The following is a 22,173-nucleotide window of genomic DNA, read 5'->3' on the forward strand; positions in this document are numbered from 1 at the left end:
CCTAAATGCTAAAGCTGTTGCACATAAAAAACAGAGGAGCTCTGATCAACTATCCCAGCCACCATTTTGACAGTTTTGCTGTACTGTTGTCTGTGGACGCCCCCACTAAATGCAAGCGTGGGAGAAACCGAGCCTGGTTTGTTCCCGGTCTTTTAAGTGGCCACAGACTACTAGCAAAAGTGGCGTTTGATCACAAGGCAAGGAGGCATCGAGAAATGTTTCCCCTTTTGCATTTGAGCATCCAAGAAGGGACAGGAAAGGAGAAAGGGAAAGAGGAAAGACAAAGAAAAAGAAGGAAAGAGGGGAAGGAAGAAGAATGAAAGGAAAATGAAGAGGGCTCCGGGCAGCCTGCATCACTGGGGCTCCTCCGCATGGCCTGAGAGGGACACAAAGGCTCCTCTGGTGGACAAGGGTGTAGTGCTCGCCCTGGTCTCGCCTTCTTTGGCTGGAGACAATGGATTCCCCCCAGCCCTGCACAGGCCACCACAGGCCACCTCCCCCAACATGAGTGATGTTGAGCAGGCCACGCCCCCTGGTCACGCCCACCTGCCTCCCCAAGGTCAACCACAACCCTGATGCATCCCTCAGTGAAATCGAGTTTGACACCCCTGTTCTGGAGTATTGGCTATTCCTTCCAGTTTGGTGTCCTCTGCAAATTTATGTATTAATACTGTTTACTCTTTATTTTTAAAAAGCCTGTTGGCTGCAGTTGTTTACCTTCCGTTGGTAGATGGCAATCCAATCAGTGGTTGCAAACCACTTGTGATTCTTGATGTCGTTGACTCCATTTTTGAGGTTGCCAAAGCGTTTGGTGAGGTCTACCTGTAGCAGGTTACGCAACAGGTCCTTCAGATCTGAGCTGAAGTGGGATGGGAAGCGGACCTGGATGCAAAAAACCCAAGATTTTCTTCTGTCTCCAGAAAGAAATCTCAAAGCTATAGGAACAGGGTAGGCTATAGTAGTCTATTCCCAAATTTGTGCCCTCCAGGAATATTTGCAATGACTAGGCTGGTGGAGAGCACTCTATCGCTCAAGACATTAACACACTTTTGAAATTAGAGCATTTACCACATAACTACAGTTCCAGGTAGGTTTTCCATATATCTTGTATTTGAATTCCCCAAACCTTATTTTTATGAGAATTTCTGCCTCTCAGGAACTTGAAGATGGGAAAAGTACAGATGTGTAAGAACTACTGACACAAGAGAAGCAGAAGGGTTTTTTAAAAAACAAAAACAAAAAACTAGCAAGCAGTATATGTCTTTTGTGCTTTTTTCAAAGTGCCCTGCTTTTCAAAAATATTCCAGCATAAAACTCTTATAGATTGCCAAACTATTTTACAGCTAAATTTAGTATTTAGCTTTACATCAGGGTAAGCAGAGGGCAGATTGTGTGACTTGAAATATTCCTGTCTCCCAACTGACTGATAATAATCTAACATTATACTACTGTAAAAATAATTTATTTGCCTGGAACTATACAAGCGTTGTTAAGTACTAATATTCAAGAACAAAAGAAAATAAATATTTTGGATTCAGGGCTCTAAAATGTGTATTTTCAGCAATTGGACCTTGGATGTCAGAAAAGTAAAACAAAATAAAAGATTGTTTATATCTGAATTTGGCCCATCTTTTCTCTTTTTCAAGTAGGTAGACTCTAAAGAAGAAAGAGTTGCATCAAGCCGAGTAAGTTAAATGCCTTAAGCCAAATCTAATTTATGCAAGTCATTACATTAACTATTTGCCTACCTAATGCATACAGCTGGAATATTTTTAAGAAACATCTGACATATTTGCAGAAGTTGGTTACTTGATTCATTTAACTTAATTTGCTCCTGCAATAAACTAAGATGCCATACATAAGTATCTGAGTGGAATAAAAAGTTGTTGTTTTTTTTCAGCTGAGAGAATAACTTAACCAAAAATTCAACTGACGGGGGTTGTGGCAAGGAACTGTGAGGAGAACACTGACAAACAAGCTATTGAAAGATAAGAATGTTTTACATCTTATGTATTTCCTAATGCAGATCTGCACTTTCTCCAAAAATATTTTTTTAAAATTGAGAATATAAAATACAATTCAGAGATGACAGATAGGAGACTCTAACATAAAAAAGAAACTCTTTCACTGATTAAATTGAACGGTTACAGTTGAAAAATACAGCACAAAGTTCTGATATATTTTATATTAACCCAACAAGTTAAAAATAATATCACATGTCCAGCCACAATGCTTATGTTATTATTTGGAAAAAGAATTAAAACTATTTCTAAAATTTAGGACACTGCTTTGCTGAAGGACACTGAAGGAACTTGCAATACCTGCATGAATTTCAAATTAAAAGCAAATCAAGACAATGGTCCACACTAAATGAAGTAGTACACCTAATAAAACATTATCCTTGATTGTTTATCAATAAAGGTAAGTTTCCTTACAGTAAGAGTTGTGTTGAAAGGTTGAAACAGTTTAACTTTTGGCTTATATTCTGCCTCAAATGGTAGCTGGTATCAGAGGTAATATTTTTTAGAATAATGTGCATAAGCAGGGCCCTTTGAAACTTTTTCAGGAGAGTGGTAAAGAAGGGAAGAAGTCGAAATAGGTTAGATGCAGGTGATCAAAAAATTAGCATACGAGTTTTGTTTTAGTAACAGTTGATAGTAGAGATTTTTTTGCCTAGGATTGGAGTTTCTTTTCTATTTAGTCCTTCCAAGTGAAATCCTGAAAACACACACCTTTATGGTTACAGTTACAGTAAGACTACCCTTTGCCTGGCTTTACTCTTTTAAACATCATGCAGAAAAAGAGGAGCCATGCAAATTGCCATGCATTTTGTTACTACAGTGAAAGCTGTTAGTAATGCCAAAAAGTTAAATTCAAAATGTTGTCAAAATAATAGTTTAAAGGTGTCCACTCACAATTTACAGAACGACAATTACTCTAATATTTATTTGGTAGGGAAAAGTTATATCCAAGTTTTAGTGAGCATTATAAATGTATATATACTGTATATATTTTTTAAAAAAACATATTTAACCTACACTCAGGGTAAAGTCTGGATTCTATTCTATGTAAAAAAAGACCAATAGTATACAACAGGCAGGTGTAATATCTTGCATGCAGCAAATAAGGCACCTGCTGAAATATTACCTTCCCAGAGACAATTTTCTCATAGATCTGAATGGGCTGGTCTGCAAAGAATGGAGGATAGCCAGCTGCCATCTCATAGATGAGGACACCAAGTGCCCACCAATCCACTGCTTTGTTATAACCCTGCAACAGGAATAAAAACTCAAATCACAACTAGAAGAAGTGGAATATTCAAAAAGCTGGAGAGGGGGTGTGTCACTGAGTCCTCCTCCAGTTTGACCAGGCACAGAACCTGGTCCATGGAGAATACAGATCACTCACCTTACTCAAAATGATTTCAGGAGCCAAATATTCTGGAGTTCCGCAAAGAGTCCATGTTCGGCCTTTCACTCGTTTGGCAAAGCCAAAATCTGTGACCTGAGGGTCAATTTTAAAAACGAGAATTGTCAACAATAAAGATGGCAGGGTGGAAATGTATGTTAAACACAAATCCAACCAGGGTAAAGGGAATGTTTAGGCCAGAACAGGTAGATTAAGGAGATTTGTTTTGCGAAGATCTCTTAAGAGCCAATGCCAAGATTTGTAGTATTAGAAAAATGCTATACAGTATCTAGTTATTCAGAGGATTCAGTTAGACCAGGAGTCTTCAAACTTGGCCCTTTTATGACTTGTAGATTTCCACTCCCAGAATTCCTCAGCCAGGCACGCTGGCTGAGGAATTCTGGGAGTTGAAGTCCACAAGTCATAAAAAGGCCAAGTTTGAAGACCCCTGAGTTAGACAGACTGTTGTTGGACTGATATATTTCTATTAATCGAATACAAATAATTGGAGGACATGTATCTTTTTTTGTCAGCAATTTATTACATTCATACAAAATTGCTTATGTATACTAATATTCATTTACTTATACAGTAGTTCCTACTTACTGACTATTTAGAGACTGTTTGAAGTAACAACAATGGTGAAAAAAAGTAACTCTACAGTCCATTTACAACCTTTATAGTTGTCTCTGTCAGCTGGGAAAACCAGGACCACATGTGAAGTTCCAATAAAACTGATTAATACTCATGCTTATGCAAAGGAATCTACTCAATTAATGGTTAGCAATATTTTGGTGCTAGATAAGGGTCAACGGAATTCAAGAGAGGTTGGTCTTAGTCTATTGTGGCTATATAGATTCTAGGCTGATTCCTCTTTTGACTCTGCCCCCTCCTTCTTCTCAATCATTCCCTCAATCACATGATCATCATTACAATCATTGCACATCCTGTGGCTGACTTATGTCTGTCCCCCCCGTCCCCCCCATCTTAGAAGCTTGATTGGAGAGAAAGGGCTTTGAAGAAAGCAAGCTGTTTCTCTCAAAAACTCTTTCTCTTCAATCTCTCTGCTCTGTGAAGTGGAGGTGGAGGTGGAGAAAAAAAGCAAATGATTTTTCTAGGTCTTTTGTCTGATCCTTTTCTGCTTCCAGTGTGATCACATTGCTGTTGATGTATAGCAGAGCAAACAGTTTACTTTCTTGCAATCTCTTTCTTGCCAACCAATCTGTTCTCTGAGGGAAGGGGAAGCAAGCAGTTACTACAGGCAATCTCTCCCCACTCCACTGAATGAGGAAAAGATTTCAAGAAAGTAGACTATTTGTTTTTCTACATATCAAAATCCATATGACAGCAGCAATGGAAAAAGATCAGGCAAAGGAGAGATTGCCTAGAGAAATCACTTGCTTTTTTTTCTCCCCATCCTCTTCACCAAACAAGGAGGTTGGAGAGAAAGAGATGTAAAGAGAGTACTCTAAGCTGTTTGCATAGCCTGCTCAGGGTTGCCAGTTGCCAGTCCCAGGCTGTGGGGCGACTGCATTCCTTTCAATGTGTATAAGACAATAAGCAGGCACTTGAGCATTCCAAAGGACAGGGGATGGTTAGGAGGCAAACAAAAGCCGAAGGTGTAAAACTGAGTAGTCTTGTCTCTTTCCAGCCGGAAAAGACTCTTGCAGTCAAACAATTTCCCACTTAGAAACCCCTTCACTTAGCAGTGAGGTTATTTATCCCAATTGGGGTTATTTATTTGTTTATTTAGAAAATTTATTTGCTGCCTAATACCCCGAGTTACCAACTCTGGGCAGCTTACAATAATAGAAAAAATTAAAACTGTACAAAGATAAAAGCATAAGTAAAATACATATAAAATAAAACAAATACAGCAGCCCAATTAAAACATGGGGAGGCTAGGAGCAGCATGGGGGTGAGGTGGGATCTGTTGTTAATTGATCAACCACCTCCACCGTGATATTATTAAGTGAGCACTATCTAAAGCCCCTAATAGTCAGATGGAGGAGCTTCGTTCAAATATCATGCCGAGTCAGTTTGTTCAGTCACGGCCTGTTAATATAATCTAGTGGTCACATTTGCACATAATGCTCACTGGGCCAGACTACTGACATGGACAGCAATTCTTAAGAGTGCTGAATATGAATACGTAATTGATGGAAATAGTGTTACCTCAATATAGCCCTGCTGGTCAATGAGGAGATTTTCAGGCTTCAAGTCTCGGTAGATAAGATCTAGTGAGTGCAGGTACTCAAAGGTCAGCACAATCTGAGCGGCATAGAACCGGGCATGAGGTTCACTGTAAAAAACAACAACAGGAAACATTTTCATTACTGATTTCCAAACGATGTCAGTTAGGCTTTCATTCTACAGGCACTAATAAGGAGCTAGATGTTCCTTTCCCCTTTTTCAATACAAACTTAACTTTTCCATCAACTGTCTCCTAAGAGCAACTCTAGACTAAACCTGTGCTGAACCTTTTTTTTATCCCCGATTTTACCAGTGTTATGTCCAAATCAACCAACAGTCATTTGATGAAAAGTATTAAGCTCCTGTGATCCTACCAGGCTTGGCCATCTAGCCATAAAACAGTTTCCATCCTATCTTTTGACTTTATCTCAAAATGTGTAACTCTGTAACAGAGATTAGCAGGGCATGCAAAAAACAAAAAAAATCATAGATTTTTCCCCCCCTAAAGGTAAAGGTTCCCCCACACATGCGTGCTAGTCGTTTCCGACTCTAGGGGCCAGTGCTCATCTCCGTTTCAAAGCCAAAGAGCCAGCGTTTGTCCGAGGACGTCTCCGTGGTCATGTGGCTGGCATGACTAGACGCCAAAGGCGCACGGAACGCTGTTACCTTCCCACTGTAGTGGTCCCTATCTTTCTACTTGCATTTTTACGTGCTTTCGAACTGCTAGGTTGGCAGAACCTGGGATGAGTAACAGGCGCTCACTCTGCTACACAGCACTTGGGATTCGACCCGCCAAACTGCCGACCTTCTGATCGACAAGCTAGATCTACTCAAATACAAAGTTAAAGAAACTGGAAACGATTATTGCGTTTGCTCTTTCTTTAATACCAGGGAATCAAATATAAAAACTACAATACCCAGTTCCTCTATTCCTACTAGCATAGTCCCGTCCTTGAAGTGATGAGGGAACACACCTACCTGAACCTGCCAATCCGTCGTAGGTGGGAGAACATCTCACCACCTGGGATGTATTCCATCACCATGTACAGATTTGTATTATCCTATAATTGAATGCAGAAATAAACTAAGAGTGATAATAACAAGTAGTGCTTTGTTCCCCTCTTCACCTCTGATGATTCCTGGTACGCAACTAATCAATTATTACAAAAAGACAACTGCCTTACTAAAGTAATGCAATAATGTGCAAAAAGAAGAAGAAGAGTTTCTTGTATACAGAATTAGTTATCTTGCAAACTGGTACAAGAAATTAATCCATGTATCTTGCTTTATAATTGCAAAGAGACCCCCCCTCCATTATTTTTACAATGCCTTTGGATCTGAGCTGGTTACAGAGCAGATTTTACTGCTTAGAATTCAATATCAATATGTTTTATCTCTTTTGCCATGGCTAATCTACTAGAGATATGACAAACAATTTAATCTTACAAATGTTCTAACTCAAGAAATTGATTGATCCAATTTTACCAGAAACATTCCAAGCTGGCTTACAGAGTACTCCAATCTTCATTTTGCTATTGGAATAGCAAATTGATCCAAAAATGGAATTTTAGGACGTGTGTGTGTGGGGGGGAGAAGACATGCTGTTCCATAGGGCAGGTACCAAATCAGAGAAAGCATTCTTCCTGGTATGCATCAGATGCCATTGCTTGGTGGAAGCACACAAAGCACGTCAATTCAGTTGGATCTTGTGGACTGAACAGAACTAATAACAGACAGGTAGTTCACAAATATCCTATGCCATGAAGGGCTTTCCAAGTGATAAGAAGGACTTTGAATTCTCCCAGAAGCCTCTGGTAGCCCAATGTAGCTTGCATATGGTGGTGTAATATGGGACATGTCCAGTATGTAATTACCCACTGTCCAAATTCTGAACCAGTTGCACTTCCAAGTACTCTTCAAGGACAGCCCCATGTAGAGTATATTACAGTAATTCAAGCAGGAGTTAACTAAACCATGAGGGGCTGTAAATAGTACCTCCCAATCCAGGAATTAGCACAACTGAGATATAAGATAACATTGGTAAAGATTCTCCAGGCCACAGTTGCTACTTGTTCTTCCAGGAGGAAGAGTTCTCAAACTGCACATACCTTCTGCCTGGGGAAATGCCATCCCATCCATAATGAAAGATTATGGATTAAATAGAAGCAAGACTCCACAGAGCTGGGGTCTAGGGAAGGGCTTTTCAACCAGTGGTACGGGTACCACCTGTGGTACATTGGCACCTGGCAGGTGGCACGTGACCATCCTAGAAAAGTGGTAGTGGGAGAGGGGAATGAGCTGAACTGGTGGCAGCACCGCACAAGCCTGAGCGAGAGATGGCTGGAGCTGCAGGGCTCAGTGGAAGCGCCAGGATCAGCGCCAGGCTCCAGCTGGAGCTCGGTGCTGATCCTGGCGCTTCTGCTGAGCGCAGAAGAAGCGCCAATCAGCTGGAATGTTGCAGCATCTCCAGGGTCTTGTGATTTACATCCAGATGCTTGGCAACTGACTCATATTTATGACAGTCACAGTGTCCCAGGGTCATGTGAAGTGACCAAAACCTGCTGCAACCACCCAGCATAGGGGCAGGGGGGAAATAAAAACCAAACACCACCCCACCCCACCCCCACTGCCAATCCTCAACAGAAATGCTCACAACAATGAAAACCTCAGACAGGAGGAAGAGCGCCGCTGGGCGGGCAGGCAGGTGCCTTGCTCGGCTGTGGCTTGGGGGCACTTTTTTCAGTGCCATATTAACTTCCAACAGTCACTCAGCGAACTGTTGTAAGTCGAGGACTACCTGTACTTCATCACTTTTTTCCTTTTTTGTGGAGAGGGGGGTCATCAAGTTTTTGACACCTGGCTAGGCAACTGGTGGTACTCGGATGTTGCCATATCCTAAAAGTGGTACAATGGGTGAAAAGGTTGAAAAGCCCTGGTCTGGGGCACTAGAATCAACCTTGAGGAAAGAAGGAGAATCACAGTAACTTAAGTCTGTCCAGAAGGCTACCATGATGAATGGTATCCAAAGCTGCTAAGATATCAAGGAAGGTCAGGATGAATGCACTATCCCTATCCCTCCAGAAGTTATCCACAAGTATGATCAATGCCATCTCCTTATTAAGGTCAGTCCTGAAACAGGATCTGAATCCATATCATCCAAAATCCTCTGAAGTTGCAGCCTAACCACCACAATCTTGCCTAAATAGAGAAAATTGGAAACAAGATGAAAGTATCAATGACTGTTTCTTGAGAAGGGGACAGACCTCTGCCTCTTTAATGGCAGACGAACCACCATCTAATTCACCATGGATGAAAACCATGACTTGGACTCAACAACACATCACTTCCCAAGCAGCCTTGGCCATCTAGGAATGACACAGATGTAATACACAGGTGGCCAAGTTCACAGTCCTGAGAACTCTGTCCACTTTCTCAGGACCAACGGACTCGATCTCTTCCCAAATCACATAGTCAGACCATGACTTAGTCAACTCCATGAGATCTGCACAAGTAGAGTTCAACTTGGAGCAGGCAGAAGCAACTTCTTCATCCATTGGATGCTTAGAATGCTCCTCACAGCAGTCCTGCAAACTGTTCTTCATCCTTATTCATTTATACCACATATGTGCACAAACTAAATTCTGGCTTGACAGCAGATTTGTTTTTAAAAGCAGACATTTTTACCTCCATTTTCTATGAACGAGCTCTTCATACTATTATAAGAGTTCTAGAAGAATCTCTTTAAAATGAGTGACTAACCAAATGGCAAACTCAGTTCTATTGAAATAGTGTAAAATGGTGTGCATTACCCCCCAACCCAATAAACTTTTCTTATACAAAAATTGGGTCTCAGCTGTATACAACTAACCAAAAAAAAAGACTCTAAAGTGCTCAGCTGTTTATGCCACACCAACAATATTTGGAGGTCATTATGAAAAACAGAATGTACAAGTAGTCCTCAACTTACAACCAATAGTTTAGTGACCATTTGAAGTTTCAACAACACTGAAAAGTGACGTATGACCATTTTTCACACTTAATGAGTGTTGCAGCATCCCCATGGTCACATGATCAAAATTCGGATGCTTGGCGACTGGTTCACATTTATGACAGTTGCAGTGTCCCTGGATCATATCCAAAGTCAATGGGGAAGCCAGACTTACTTAACAACCAGGAAGAAAGATTGTAAAACAGGGCAACATTCTTGCTTAGGGATGGAAATTTTAGTCAATTGTGATCATAACTTGAAGACCACTTGCATTCTATGTCCTTAATACTATTGCAACTTTAAGAAGTAACATAAGAACCTATTTCATACACTGCTGAAATTGACTACCACCTCTATTTCAGTTCTACACATTATTCTCACCCGCAATGGGATGGATTAGATAAGCACAGATATGTTTTAACGTAAAAAGCTCAGTCCTAAATATTGCTGCTAGGAAGTCACTGCCATAAATTTAAAAGTGAGTACCGGTAATTGCTAAATAAACAAGGGAGTGGGGGAGAGGGATAGGGGTGGGGGAGGGGGGGATTAAAGTCAAAATGTATTGTAAAACTTTTTAAATAAAAAAAAAACAAAACAATTATTTAGAATCAAGGTTCAATCCTTATGTCTAGAGTCAATAGATGTTATACAGTATATCAGGCTTGTCCATCATGTGTCTCACCAAAGAGTTTTGTGCAGCCTGGTGGGTGTTTTTAACAAAATAATAAGTTCACTATTACCCACTACCCCAAAAGATGCACTGCCTAGCATCTCTAAGCCTTACCACCACCTCCAGCCCTGCCATTACTTTGCTAGCTATGGAACAGCAGATTGGCAGGAAGATATTCCTTTAGAGTCCATAGTGATTTTTAATTTATCAATGTGTCCCTTTCCCTTGTACAAGCTGTACAGTTCTGATGCTGTATAAACTACGTACAACATCTCAGACAGATTGAGTCATTAAACAGTGGTATTTTATTGTCAAGGACTGCAATGCTTGGAGAAATAACCAGTGCAGTTCTTAACTGGGCATGATTTCAGGCAAGTATTACACTCATAATCTTAGCTCATAGATGTGCAAAAGGCAGGTCAGGATGTTCTGGTAAGCCTTTTGGTGATTTCCAATAGATACTTGTTGCGTGGAAAGGCCATCCTTCTGCTTCTGGTGGACCTCAAGGTTTTAGTAAAACCCAGACACAATATCAACCCATTTTAACCCATCTTGTTTTAAACATGGAAAATACCAGAAGGATTTTAAAACTCATTTTGTACTTTATAGCCAAAATATGTTGAGCTTAATGGCTTTTTATAATCTGGTCTGACAGGTGGGTTAAATAACAGAAACCCTTAGAGCAGGGGTGTCAAATTGCCGGCCCATGGGCCAGATGCATCATGCTGAAACCGCGCCCACCCAGCTCTGGCAATGGGGAAAAAATCGTGATATGTTACGACATGTCACGTGACGTTGCGAGTTTGACACCCTTGCCTTAGAGCATTTTGAATGGTCAAGCCTTTACAGCAGTACGATGTCATGCTACATATCCTAAACCTACATGCTCACTATGGCAGTTTCATATTCGTCCTTTCAAAGTTTTCCATTTCTAGGCTGCCACGATGAAATTGTCACTAAGATATTTTATGCAAATTTAAGAGTGTTGCACATTCATTTCGGGGGCAGAATTATTTCCAGGACTGGCACTTCAACATTGAGAGCTGTTCTTTCCCTTCTACTACATGCAGGGAATTTATGACGAGCATAGGTTTTGCTAAGTGTCTGTATGTGTTTTAATTGCAGAGGACGCTATGTGAAGATACTCACTCTGTTCATCTGCTCGCTGCCTTTAGAAAGGAAAATTCTTCCTGGGAGCCAAAATTTCTGATCACTTTGGAGTAACAGATGTTCAGAGAATTAGGCATCCAGCAGGTGAGAGAGAAAGACTGTTACTTGACATTACCTACCTTGAAAGAATACTCTAGCTTGACAAGGAATGGGAAGTTCACAGCCTGAAGGATGCGTTTTTCATTGAGGGTGTGCTCAATCTGCTTCAGTTTAACAACCTACAATACAGAAACAAGATCAAGTCAGGCACAACTTCCTCTTCAATCCTGCTTTGCAAAGCAAAGATCATCAGCGTGCCCAGACTCACTTTCTGCTTATCAAGGATTTTCATGGCAAAATAATTTCCAGACTCCTTGTGCTTCACAAGCATCACGCGCCCGAAAGAGCCGGTACCCAGGGTCTTGAGCCGATCGAAATGATCCAAATTGGATGTGTTCTGCAAAAGGAGAAGGAAAGGGGGAGGGGGGAAATGGCTTCATATAACGGGCTACAACTATTACATTTGGGGAGACAAAGGTTTGAGATGCGGAATGATTAGGTTTCATCTGATTGATAGCCCTCTTCCTTTGCTATATTATAGGTGATTTCAAAGGTTCCCCACTTCTGTGTTAGAGCCAAGAGTTCAACTATTACTTTCATCCATTACCAATATCTTATGTAGGATTTGGAAGAGTTGGGATTCCACCACTAGAGGGCACATGATGCAAATCCTTTCAGTGAAAGAAATAACAACTTTCCTGTAGACTAGTAGCCAGAAGCAAACTTAATCCACCAAGAGTAGACTACCAACACCTGAAGTTTGTAGTGTAACTGTGTAACAAATCCCCAATGCACTAGTTAGGCAATCAGGCATAAAGCAGATAGTGAAACTGAGAAAAAAAATACTGCCTCTTTTAGACTCTTGAGGTTGAGAACTACATTTTGCTATTTAGAACATGGTTTGCTGACAACTGAACATTTTTGAACAATTTGTGTCATTTGTCCACTCCTGGTACATACAACCATCCTGATAAATACTGCTGATTCTTAGTGACAGTTAGCGCCCACAAACTATATTTATGGAAAATAATGTCCTTCAAAGAGAAAAAAAGATATATAGATTTCAAGATTATTTACATATAAAACACTAAACAAACTTTAAATCACAAGATCAGGAACCCTAAATATGTAAGTATACTATAATGAGACTGAACATTTAACACAGATTCAAAGCTGCTTTTCCTGCTTTTGAATTTTACGTTTTCAGTCTACTTTTTCACACTTCAGGTATAATCAGTATTCATTTCCTGTGTTGGGTAATTACTGAAATAAAGTTTTTCAATTCATTTCCATAAAAATAGCAAATCTGAAATCAACTGAAAACCTAAACTTTTAACCTCAGAATCTCTATTTCCCTGGATAGAGCAATTTAGTTTTCATATTAACATCAAGACATCAAAATGTTTGCATCTGGTGAAAGTACTACTAACTGAGGAGAGGTTTCTGACAAGCTCTTACAAAGACAAGGTCTTTGAAAACAACACTAGATAGATGGCAGCAATTGTGGGAAAGAAACTATAAACTGACAATGGCGACAGTGTATAAAGAAAATATGTAAAAGATGTTCTACAGATGGCATATGTCTTCAGAAAGACTAGCTAAAATGTTTAAGGACAGATCTATGAAATGTTGGAAATGCCATCAAATACCAGGCTCTTTCTATCATATGTGGTGGACGTCTGCAGAAGCTAAAACCTATTGGAACATAATCAAATCATGGATAGAAAAGATGATACAACAACGTATAGAATTAAGACCAGAAATATTCCTGTTGGGTATTTTACCAGAGAAATATAGCAAAGAGAACACATGTTTGATTATTCATATAACCACTGCAGCTAGGATTGCGTTTGCACAAAACTGGAAGGCACTGAAAGCTCCTCCAGAAGAAGAGGTGATCAGGAAAATAATGGAATGTGCGGAAATGAATAGATTAACAAGGATAATTAAAGATAAGACAGAGTCGGAGTATTATGAAATTTGGGGAAATTTTAGAGTGGGTGAAAAAGAGAATATGCTTAAAAGACGCCTAACACTAATTTAGATGGAAGAAAAATGAGGAGATAAGGATATTATCATACCTAATATAGACATTGGAAATCTAAGGAGAGGAGCTGCTCGGACATTACCCCTGAATTGTATCGGAAGAGGAATGGGAGGGAAGAAAGGAGAGGAGAGAGGGAAGAGAATAGAGGAGGGGGAAGGAAGTAGGAAGGTTGGAGGGCAAAAGGAGGAGAAGTGGGGAGAAACGGGAGGGGAGTGGTGAGAGAAAGAGGAGAGGAGAGGAAGAAGAGGGAAGTAGGAAAGAAAGGAGAAAGAAAGTAGAGAAGAGGGAAAAGAGAGAAGGAGGGTGGATACAGTGAAAGGGGAAATGGACGAGCAGCACCCAAACTTACGTGTATGTATCTATGTATGGCAATATATTTGTTGACTTGTGGAAGAAATGGGAAAATAAAATTGGATATATATTTAAAAAAAGAAAAAAAAAGAAAACACTGGTCACAGTTAAAAAAAATGTTTTCATACATCTAGCATTATACTTTTGTTAAAAAACTATTTGCCACCTTTCAGATTTTCTGGAAACATGCTAACTGCCAGTATGAAAAAATAATGTCCTACATTCAGTGCATTACACTATCTTTAATTTCTGTAATTGCAGTCAAATGTTTCTTGCAATTGGTCATTTAATGCAGCCGTCCCCAACCTTGTCAACTTTAAGACCTGTGGACTTCAACTCCCAGAATTCCCCAGCCATTTAATGTTATCCCATTCCTGGGTCTATTTCTTCATGGCAAATTCCTTCTACTCAACTACATTAAAGGATTTTCTAGCATAAAATGTTTAAGTGTTGCCACAATAGTTTGATGGGGGTTTAGGTATGGACTTTTATTTGACCATTTTAAAATTGAATTTGTTCTTCTTTATTCCATTATCTTGCATTCTTGCTTGCGAGTTTAGGATTACTGTCTTCCTGATCCATTTGTATTTCAGTTTTCAGACAGAGGGCATGATGTTCTCATGTGGAATTTTCTAATATAAACAGAATTCCTGCTTCCTTTTCATGGTGGTCAGTTGTCCTAGTTCTGGGACAAAAAAAATATATTGCAAAGTACTCTGCCACTCTACGTCTGACAGTTGGCATCAGATTCATGAGATAATCATGAATGCAATGAATAGTAACCACTATACTAACATTGAAATTGCCTGAAAAGTCTCACTTTTGACTCATTTGTTCATAGAACATGCCTCCATTAAGTGGGGACAGTTATCCAAATGCTTTCTTTGGCAAAACTAAAGCAAATACTGATGTTCTTCTTAGTGATCAATGGCTTCTGCATGTTACATTCTTATTTGTACTTAGTGCTTTTCTGATGGTGGAACCACGAACTCTAATTTTAGGCAAGTGAGAGAAGCCTCCAAATCCAAATTAATGTTCTTCTAGGGTTCTTTGTGACTTCTTACTGATTTTATTTTGCACTCACAGAGTCATTTTTAACAGGATAGGCACTCTTGGTTATCTCAAATCTAGTTTTCAAGAACTATGTTTCCTTCTGTGAATTGGTGAAACTTCAGCGTTTGAAAATGATTTTGTAACTTTTTCCAAACTAGTTGGGTAAATAAACAATTACATTGTGCAGAGAATTTTGAAAATGTGAGCGTATTATGAGGCATCTCTAAAATCTGTCTAGCGAGAACTTCACAGGGTAATGGGAGCCAAAGTTTGTCAGGTTTATATTGGGCGGAGCTGCTCCCAAATAGCCTCGATTATTTAATGTAGTACTCCCTCCCACCTAGGGGTTTATTTATTTATGAAATTTATATGGCCACCCATCCCATATACACAACTCTGGACAGCTAAGAATGAAAGCAGAATGAAAATAAAAAAACCCAACCAGAACAAATAATAACAGAAATAGCATCAAACAGCAGCCAAGAACTCTCAGTCTAACCACAAAACAGGCTCACACATAAACACTGAAACATAGCCACAGAAAAGGCTTACCCATATTTATCAAGGCCCAAAGCTTAATAACAAAACGATGTTCTCAGGGCCTTGTGAAAGGCCAGCAGGATCATTTCCGAGTGGATGATGTTCCGAAGGGATGAGTACCAAAGCAGAAAAAGCACTTCTTTCTGGGTCCCAACAGATGCCTTTTTTCTCATGGATGGGACCCAGAAAATGCCTCTCTTGCTAGATCTAACAGGATGCATAGGCATCCCAATGGAGAGAGATGCTCTGGTAGGTAACCTGGGCCCAAGCCAGAAAAGGTTTAAAGGCAACTACCAGCAACTCGAAATGCACCTGGAAGCATACTGATATCCTTTCAACTGAACTGACTGATGGGGGTGGGGTGATTATTTTTTTCATACTGACAATACGACATGTTGGACGATTCTGTTATGAAATAAATGAAACGATTTCCAAACTGGTGGGTTTTGTTTCCTTTGTGTAACAGTTGGACCCACGTGAAGCTGTCATAAAGAGAATGCAAAGATTCAAAAAATCCAAAAGGAGATGAGCACCATCAAACTGTACATCTACACTGTGGCACTGATTTTTTTTTTAGGTGTGCAGCATTTTATAAGACATCGTTAGAATTCTTGACAAACTTGTTGAAAGGCAATTTCAGTCCAATGGAAACGTAATAATTTTTGCTTCCCTTTACACACCCATTGTCATTTTAAAATTGGGCTGAAGAACAATTTTCATTTCATTACTCCTACAGAAAAAAAATATGAAAAGTTGACTGTGAGGAATACAAGAGTACCACCATACCTGTGATGGATTCTCCCATTTCTTAAGGAATTCTTCTTTGGCTTTTGCAAGAAACTCCTTCACTGTAAGAGAGCAGAGGGAAAGAAACAATGCTGAAAAGGAAGAAAAATGCTTGAAGACCTTAATTGTTGAATAATATAAATTGAGGAGGCTTCAATGGGAAGCAAGAGTCCCTCTTAAACAAGGCGCTCTCTCTCTCTCCCCTTTGAGTGGCACATTGATGAATACTAGATTCATTCAATAGACCAGGAGCCTCTTTTAACAAGTCTGACTTGTAAGGAGTCATTGTCTCCAGGACTGTAGAAAATAGCATACATGTCTCTCCAGGATTCGGCTATTATACTCTGGATCAGAAATGACCAACGATTGATCAATGGCTGAACACATGATAAAGACTTACCTACTAAATCCATACTACTCTTAAGAGCCCCAAACCCAATCCAAAGAATTAAAAGAGCTACTGCAATCAGCTCTGTTCTGGATTACAATTGCTCATCTACAGGCCTCTCAGAGCATAATACTTAGTGGGTTGAATTCTGTGTGTTACAAAAATATGGATGGCCATTAGATGGCAGAAAACATTAACTCTTCGACACTGATTTTTTGCAGCTCCAATGTAAGTCCCAATATTGGGGAGGTATCAACATTTATTTATTAGAAATTTCTTCAGAGATGCCACCAAGATGATAACTAAACCAAAGTACAGGTAGTCCACAACTTATGACAATTGAGACCAATTTTTTTTTGTTGCTAAGCAAGACATTTGATAAATGTGAGTTTTGCCCCATTTTACAACCTTTCTTGCTACAGTTGTTAAGTTAATCACCTCAGTTGGTAAGTTAGTCATCTGGTTTCCCCATTAACTTTGCTTGTCGGAAGGTTGCAAAAGGCGATCACATGACCCAGGGACACTGCAACTGTTACAAAGAAAAGCCAGTTGCCAAGCATCTGAATTTTTATCATATGACCACAGGGATGCTGCAATGTTCACAAGTGTGAAAACTGGTTATAAGTCACCCCCAAACTATTGATAAAAAGGGAAGTACTTGCAACTAAGATGCTCCTTTTAAGCATCCTGCAGTTACCACAAATTCACGGGAAACGGCAACTACAGTAATGTTTATATGTTTAAAGCAATAATTAGACATCGTATCATAATATGTGTGTGTGAAAATATGCATTCTCTTTCTTTCTCTCTGGTAGCCACATACCACAAACCAGATTACTTGCAACATTTCAGGGTTAAGCATAGGACATAGGAAAAAAGGTAACTCGTCTCACATATGTTCTTTGGTACCAAGGAGTGTACACTTCCTCCGAGTAGTAGCACTTCCCCACTTAAGGTGTGTTGTTTGGGGATCACCCTGAACTCAACAACCCCTGTTCAAAGAGCAGGTGGCAGTTGTAGCCAAAAAAAAAGGCCTCCGCACTTCTCCATCTGGTGTGCCAGATGCACCTCTTCCTAGATCGGGAGGTCCTTCGGGCAGAAGGATGATGCCCTGGTAACCTCATAGCTTCAGTATCACATATTTTTTCATGGGGCTCTTCTTGAAGACCATTCGGAAGCTTCAACTAATCCAGATGTAAAGGAACAGGCAGTGGTGGGCATGTTTGGGGATGAACAGATAAAAGCTCTACTTTGTCACCTGTGTACTTCCAGGTCCGATTCAAGGTGCTGGTTATTATCCACAAAGCCCTACACACTGTAGGGCCAATTATTCGAGAGACTGCCTATCCCCCAAGGTTTTTGCCCGGCTGCTACTCTGTTACATCGTCTGTCTTTGGAATAAGATCCCTCCTGAGATCTGCAAGTATTTATTATCCCAGCAATGCTTCAATTGAAAAAAAAATCTTTCTATCAAATTACAAGACCACACAATTAGGACTGAGTGTCAAAGATTAATTTTGAGAAAGCATACTCAAGATGATCTCCCAATAAAACTGAATCCTGGAAGAATGACGACAGACAAAAGGAAGATTTTTTTTTTATACTGCACGTAATTAAACTTTGGAATCTGCTACAAGCTTGACTGGCTGCAAAAATGGGTTGGACCAATACACAGAAGTCATGGGAATCAATGTCTATTAGCCTTGATAGCAGTGGGCCTGCTTCTGAAGACCATCTGCTAGAAGACTTGTGGGCTTCCTTGTGCAGCTGATTGGCCACTGTGAGAACAGAGAGCTGGACTAGTTGAGCCAGGGATCTCATCCTGCAAGCCACTGGTTATGTGCTTATGTTTCTAAGGCAATGTTTACGGTAGTGGGAATTCCGGAGCCAGACAGGCTTTCCAAAAGCCATTTGAGGGAATGATGGGAGAGTTTTTTCTTTCTTAATGGTAATAATCCAAAAACCTAAGCCCTTTTCTCTGCTGTAATTATACAACAGTAAAATAAAGATAATTAATGTTGTTACCTTCATGGGCAAATCTGGAACAGGAATAGAGCCGAAAACTTAATTACTTAAATTATTTAAAACTACCACTTAAACAATTTGGGATGGTTATAAGACAAATAATCATATCCTCATTCTGTCCATTATGTAAGCTTTATATTGTTCTTGATTATAAAATTTTGGGTCCTGCCATGAAATAGCTCAAAGTTTATGGAGATCTGCCAATATAAGAAGAATGGGCTTTAGAAAGCAAAGGATGTAGCTCCAGGCTGAGTCTGTACAGCTTAAGTAATCAGGCAACTAACTCCTCATGCCAAAGTCTCCATCTGAGCGATGGCATCTTGCCAATGTTACAATTAGGAAATGGAAGACAAATTTAAAAGACAAAACTAAGTAGTACTGCTTGAATAGTAAAGGGTGTCTATTTATGCTCTCGCTGCTGTATTAGGAAAGTCTCCAAACTTCGCAGCCGGAACCACTGTGGTTATATACGAGTGAGCGTGTCATGAACATTCCACAGCTTGACCGTTATAACTATCATATAAGTGTATGTACTGGCTCCGTTATCATTCAGCCCTTGCTCTGATGATGTCAACAACTAGTTGATGAAAGCTCGGCAATAAAGAAGGCTTTTTTCATATATATATATATATATATATATATATATATATATATATATATATATATATATATATATATATATATATATATATATATATATATATATATATATATATATATATATATATATATATATATATATATATATATATATATATATATATATATATATATATATATATAATGTTAAGTATTTTTAGAATAACTTGCAAGGCCCAAATACGGGCCAAATCTTATTGCCTGTATCAGCCTAACCCAAGGCCATCAACAAGCTGTAGTCACAACTGTGACAACTCATTATTTGTGTAAAATAATGTTTTCTGAGGTTTTCGCGGGTGTTTGTATGTGGATCTTTGGTCATTCGGGTTTTTCCCCGCGTAGAACTAAAGGTGTAGGCGCAACGTTTCGACGGAATCCCATATATATATATATATATATATATATATATATATATATATATATATATATATATATATATACATACATATATAAATAAAGTAAAGGTAAAGGTTCCCCCACACATGCGTGCTAGTCGTTTCCGACTCTAGGGGCCAGTGCTCATCTCCATTTCAAAGCCGAAGAAGCCAGCGCTTGTCCGAGGACGTCTCCGTGGTCATGTGGCCGGCATGACTAGATGCCAAAGGCGCACGGAACACTGTTACCTTCCCACCAGAGTGGTCCCTATTTTTCTACTTGCATTTTTACATGCTTTCGAACTGCGTGTGTATGTATACACACACACATACATACGTACATACATATATATATATACGTACATACATACACACACACACACACACACACATGCACGCACACACACTTAGAAGTTGTATCCTCAGGGGCCCTCTCTTAGGGACAAACATATTATGGTTTAGTATAAAATGGACAGGTGCAGTAAAATAAAGCCCTTCTCAGTTCTCTACTGGCTATAGAAACCTGGGCTGGAAGTACATTCCCAGAACCCTGACTCTCAGCTCTTTTTCACACACATACATTTTCTCTTTACTTACTGAAAGAGGTTTGTGCTGCCATTATTATTGCTAGAAAAAAGGGCTTTTCATTCTTTCCCCATATCACAGGAACTGCACTTTCTTTCAATATGAAACCCAGAAGGCAAAATAAATAAATAAATTCTAAAACACACGTTTTTGAAAGAATTGCACTAAGCTACCTGCTGCCTTAAGAACAATGCTGCTGAGCACAATCCACAATGTTTCCATAGCCATCCTCCCAGTGTCTTCACAATGCAAGAGAGGTTTCCCGAGATATGCAGACATGCAGCGGCAGTTCAGCATGTCTGACCTACTTTATCTTTTTTCATTACAGAGAGACAGTAGCATACACTTTTCTGAACAGATCCCTCAGCTCTTTTCTCAGCCCCCACAGCAATTTCTTGTATTACAGAGAAAAATCAGGCAACTTGTTCTCTTCTGCGTGCTATCTCTGTATTAGGCTTAGGCTCCATATGACCATCTAGATTAGCAGTTCCCTTCTCTACTTTAGAGCATTCACTACTTTTATAACCAGAAGGACCTCGGTTTATGGCAAAATATCACAAGCCTTAAGACCAGGCTCAACACTGGGTCCAATTTGACCCCTACCCTTAGGCAGGCAAACATGCTGGAACAACATGAAATAACTCCCAATTAAATCCTCACATTTATTCTCTTGTTACCTTTAGCAGGGGAAGAATTGAACCAATGTGAATCATAAGATTCAGCAGTATATAAATTATAAATGGGTATCCTTAGCAGCTACTGTATTCTTTAAACAGATCAGTTGGACAGAGTGGGAAAGTTGGGATGAAAGACAAAACTCCTCACATTTGAGTTCAGTCCATGACAAAGTTCATGCTACTTTGTTCATGCTACAGCTTCTAGGTTAGAGAAAATTAAAAGTTCATAAACATCATTGTATAAAAATATGCGTCTTCATAGTAAAAATACATTAATAAAGATTTAATGCTTAAGAGTCAGATTTATCCTTTTCCTCCCTTATATATGAGTCTGAATTCTTAAAATTCAGATGGCCAACCAGGACAAAATAAAGTCGTCCCAGAAATCCGATGTGAGCAACTGACCTGCTGCCACTCATTTGCAATTTATTTTTTCTTATATTTTGGAAAAGACTCTTACCTTAAGACACCGATTGTGATCACATAACCCTTCAGCTGGTTCCTGAAAAATCCCTTTTCTTGGTTTGCCCATTTCAATGAATCACTGACCACCCAGAGAGGCTGGTTTTACAGAACTTGCCAAGTCTACTCCTCACCCACAACACAAAGAAAAACAAAGCAACAACCCCACAATCACATATAAGGTTAATAATAAGGAAGCTTGGCTTCCAGTTTGCGCTCGCGGCGCTGGTGTACATGCGGGGAGAGCTCTTCTCTCTGCCGCCCAGCTTTCCTGTTGGGAGACCCTGAAAAGGGTCGAAAGTCGTCTTGGAGGGCCGATGACCGTGAGGAGGCCCTCCGATGGATTGCAGAGGGGCGGCAGCTCCTCCGTTTGATCCGAAGCTGCTGTTTTGGACTGACAAAGAAAAGATGAATGAAGCCCTGATTTCAACTGATGAACTTACAATCCAAAAATCAAGAAAGAAGAAGAAATTAATATCAAGACAGAGGACTTTAAAGAACAAGTACAATCTACTGAGAACTTCGTTAGCCAAACCTTGATTTCAACTATAGAATCAACAACTCAAAAAACAACACAAGTTGAAGAAAACAACACTAAGATGGAGGGGCCTAAAGATTCACAAATACAGCATACTGAAAACTTAGACAGAAGAAGAAGACCAGACCAAACTGATGACAAATACACCAATCCAAATACAGAGATATGAACTATTAGAGCAACAACTCAATGATTACAAAGGGGCCAGCTCCTATGAAAAACTGACAACTGGATGGTCTT

General features: G+C 39.6%; 1 protein-coding gene across 4 annotated transcripts in view; it reads right to left on the reverse strand.

The window, feature by feature from the left end:
* The window catches only part of PRKACA (protein kinase cAMP-activated catalytic subunit alpha), a 72,513-nt gene that overhangs the window by 7,871 nt on the left and 42,469 nt on the right, over nucleotides 1-22,173 (reverse strand). For 3 of the 4 annotated variants that reach the window (XM_083351771.1, XM_083351769.1, XM_083351768.1), the window contains 8 exons: nucleotides 16,246-16,307; nucleotides 11,737-11,865; nucleotides 11,549-11,647; nucleotides 6,580-6,662; nucleotides 5,584-5,710; nucleotides 3,409-3,504; nucleotides 3,148-3,270; nucleotides 718-882 (listed from right to left, as the gene is read on the reverse strand). In XM_083351771.1, coding sequence (XP_083207897.1) covers nucleotides 718-882; nucleotides 3,148-3,270; nucleotides 3,409-3,504; nucleotides 5,584-5,710; nucleotides 6,580-6,662; nucleotides 11,549-11,647; nucleotides 11,737-11,865; nucleotides 16,246-16,307 — 884 coding nt within the window. The remainder of the gene's footprint in view (nucleotides 1-717; nucleotides 883-3,147; nucleotides 3,271-3,408; nucleotides 3,505-5,583; nucleotides 5,711-6,579; nucleotides 6,663-11,548; nucleotides 11,648-11,736; nucleotides 11,866-16,245; nucleotides 16,308-22,173) is intronic. The other variant, XM_083351770.1, reaches the window with a different exon arrangement.

The sequence above is a fragment of the Vipera ursinii genome (genome assembly GCF_947247035.1).
Source record: "Vipera ursinii genome assembly, chromosome: 2".
NCBI classification, from domain to species: domain Eukaryota; kingdom Metazoa; phylum Chordata; class Lepidosauria; order Squamata; family Viperidae; genus Vipera; species Vipera ursinii.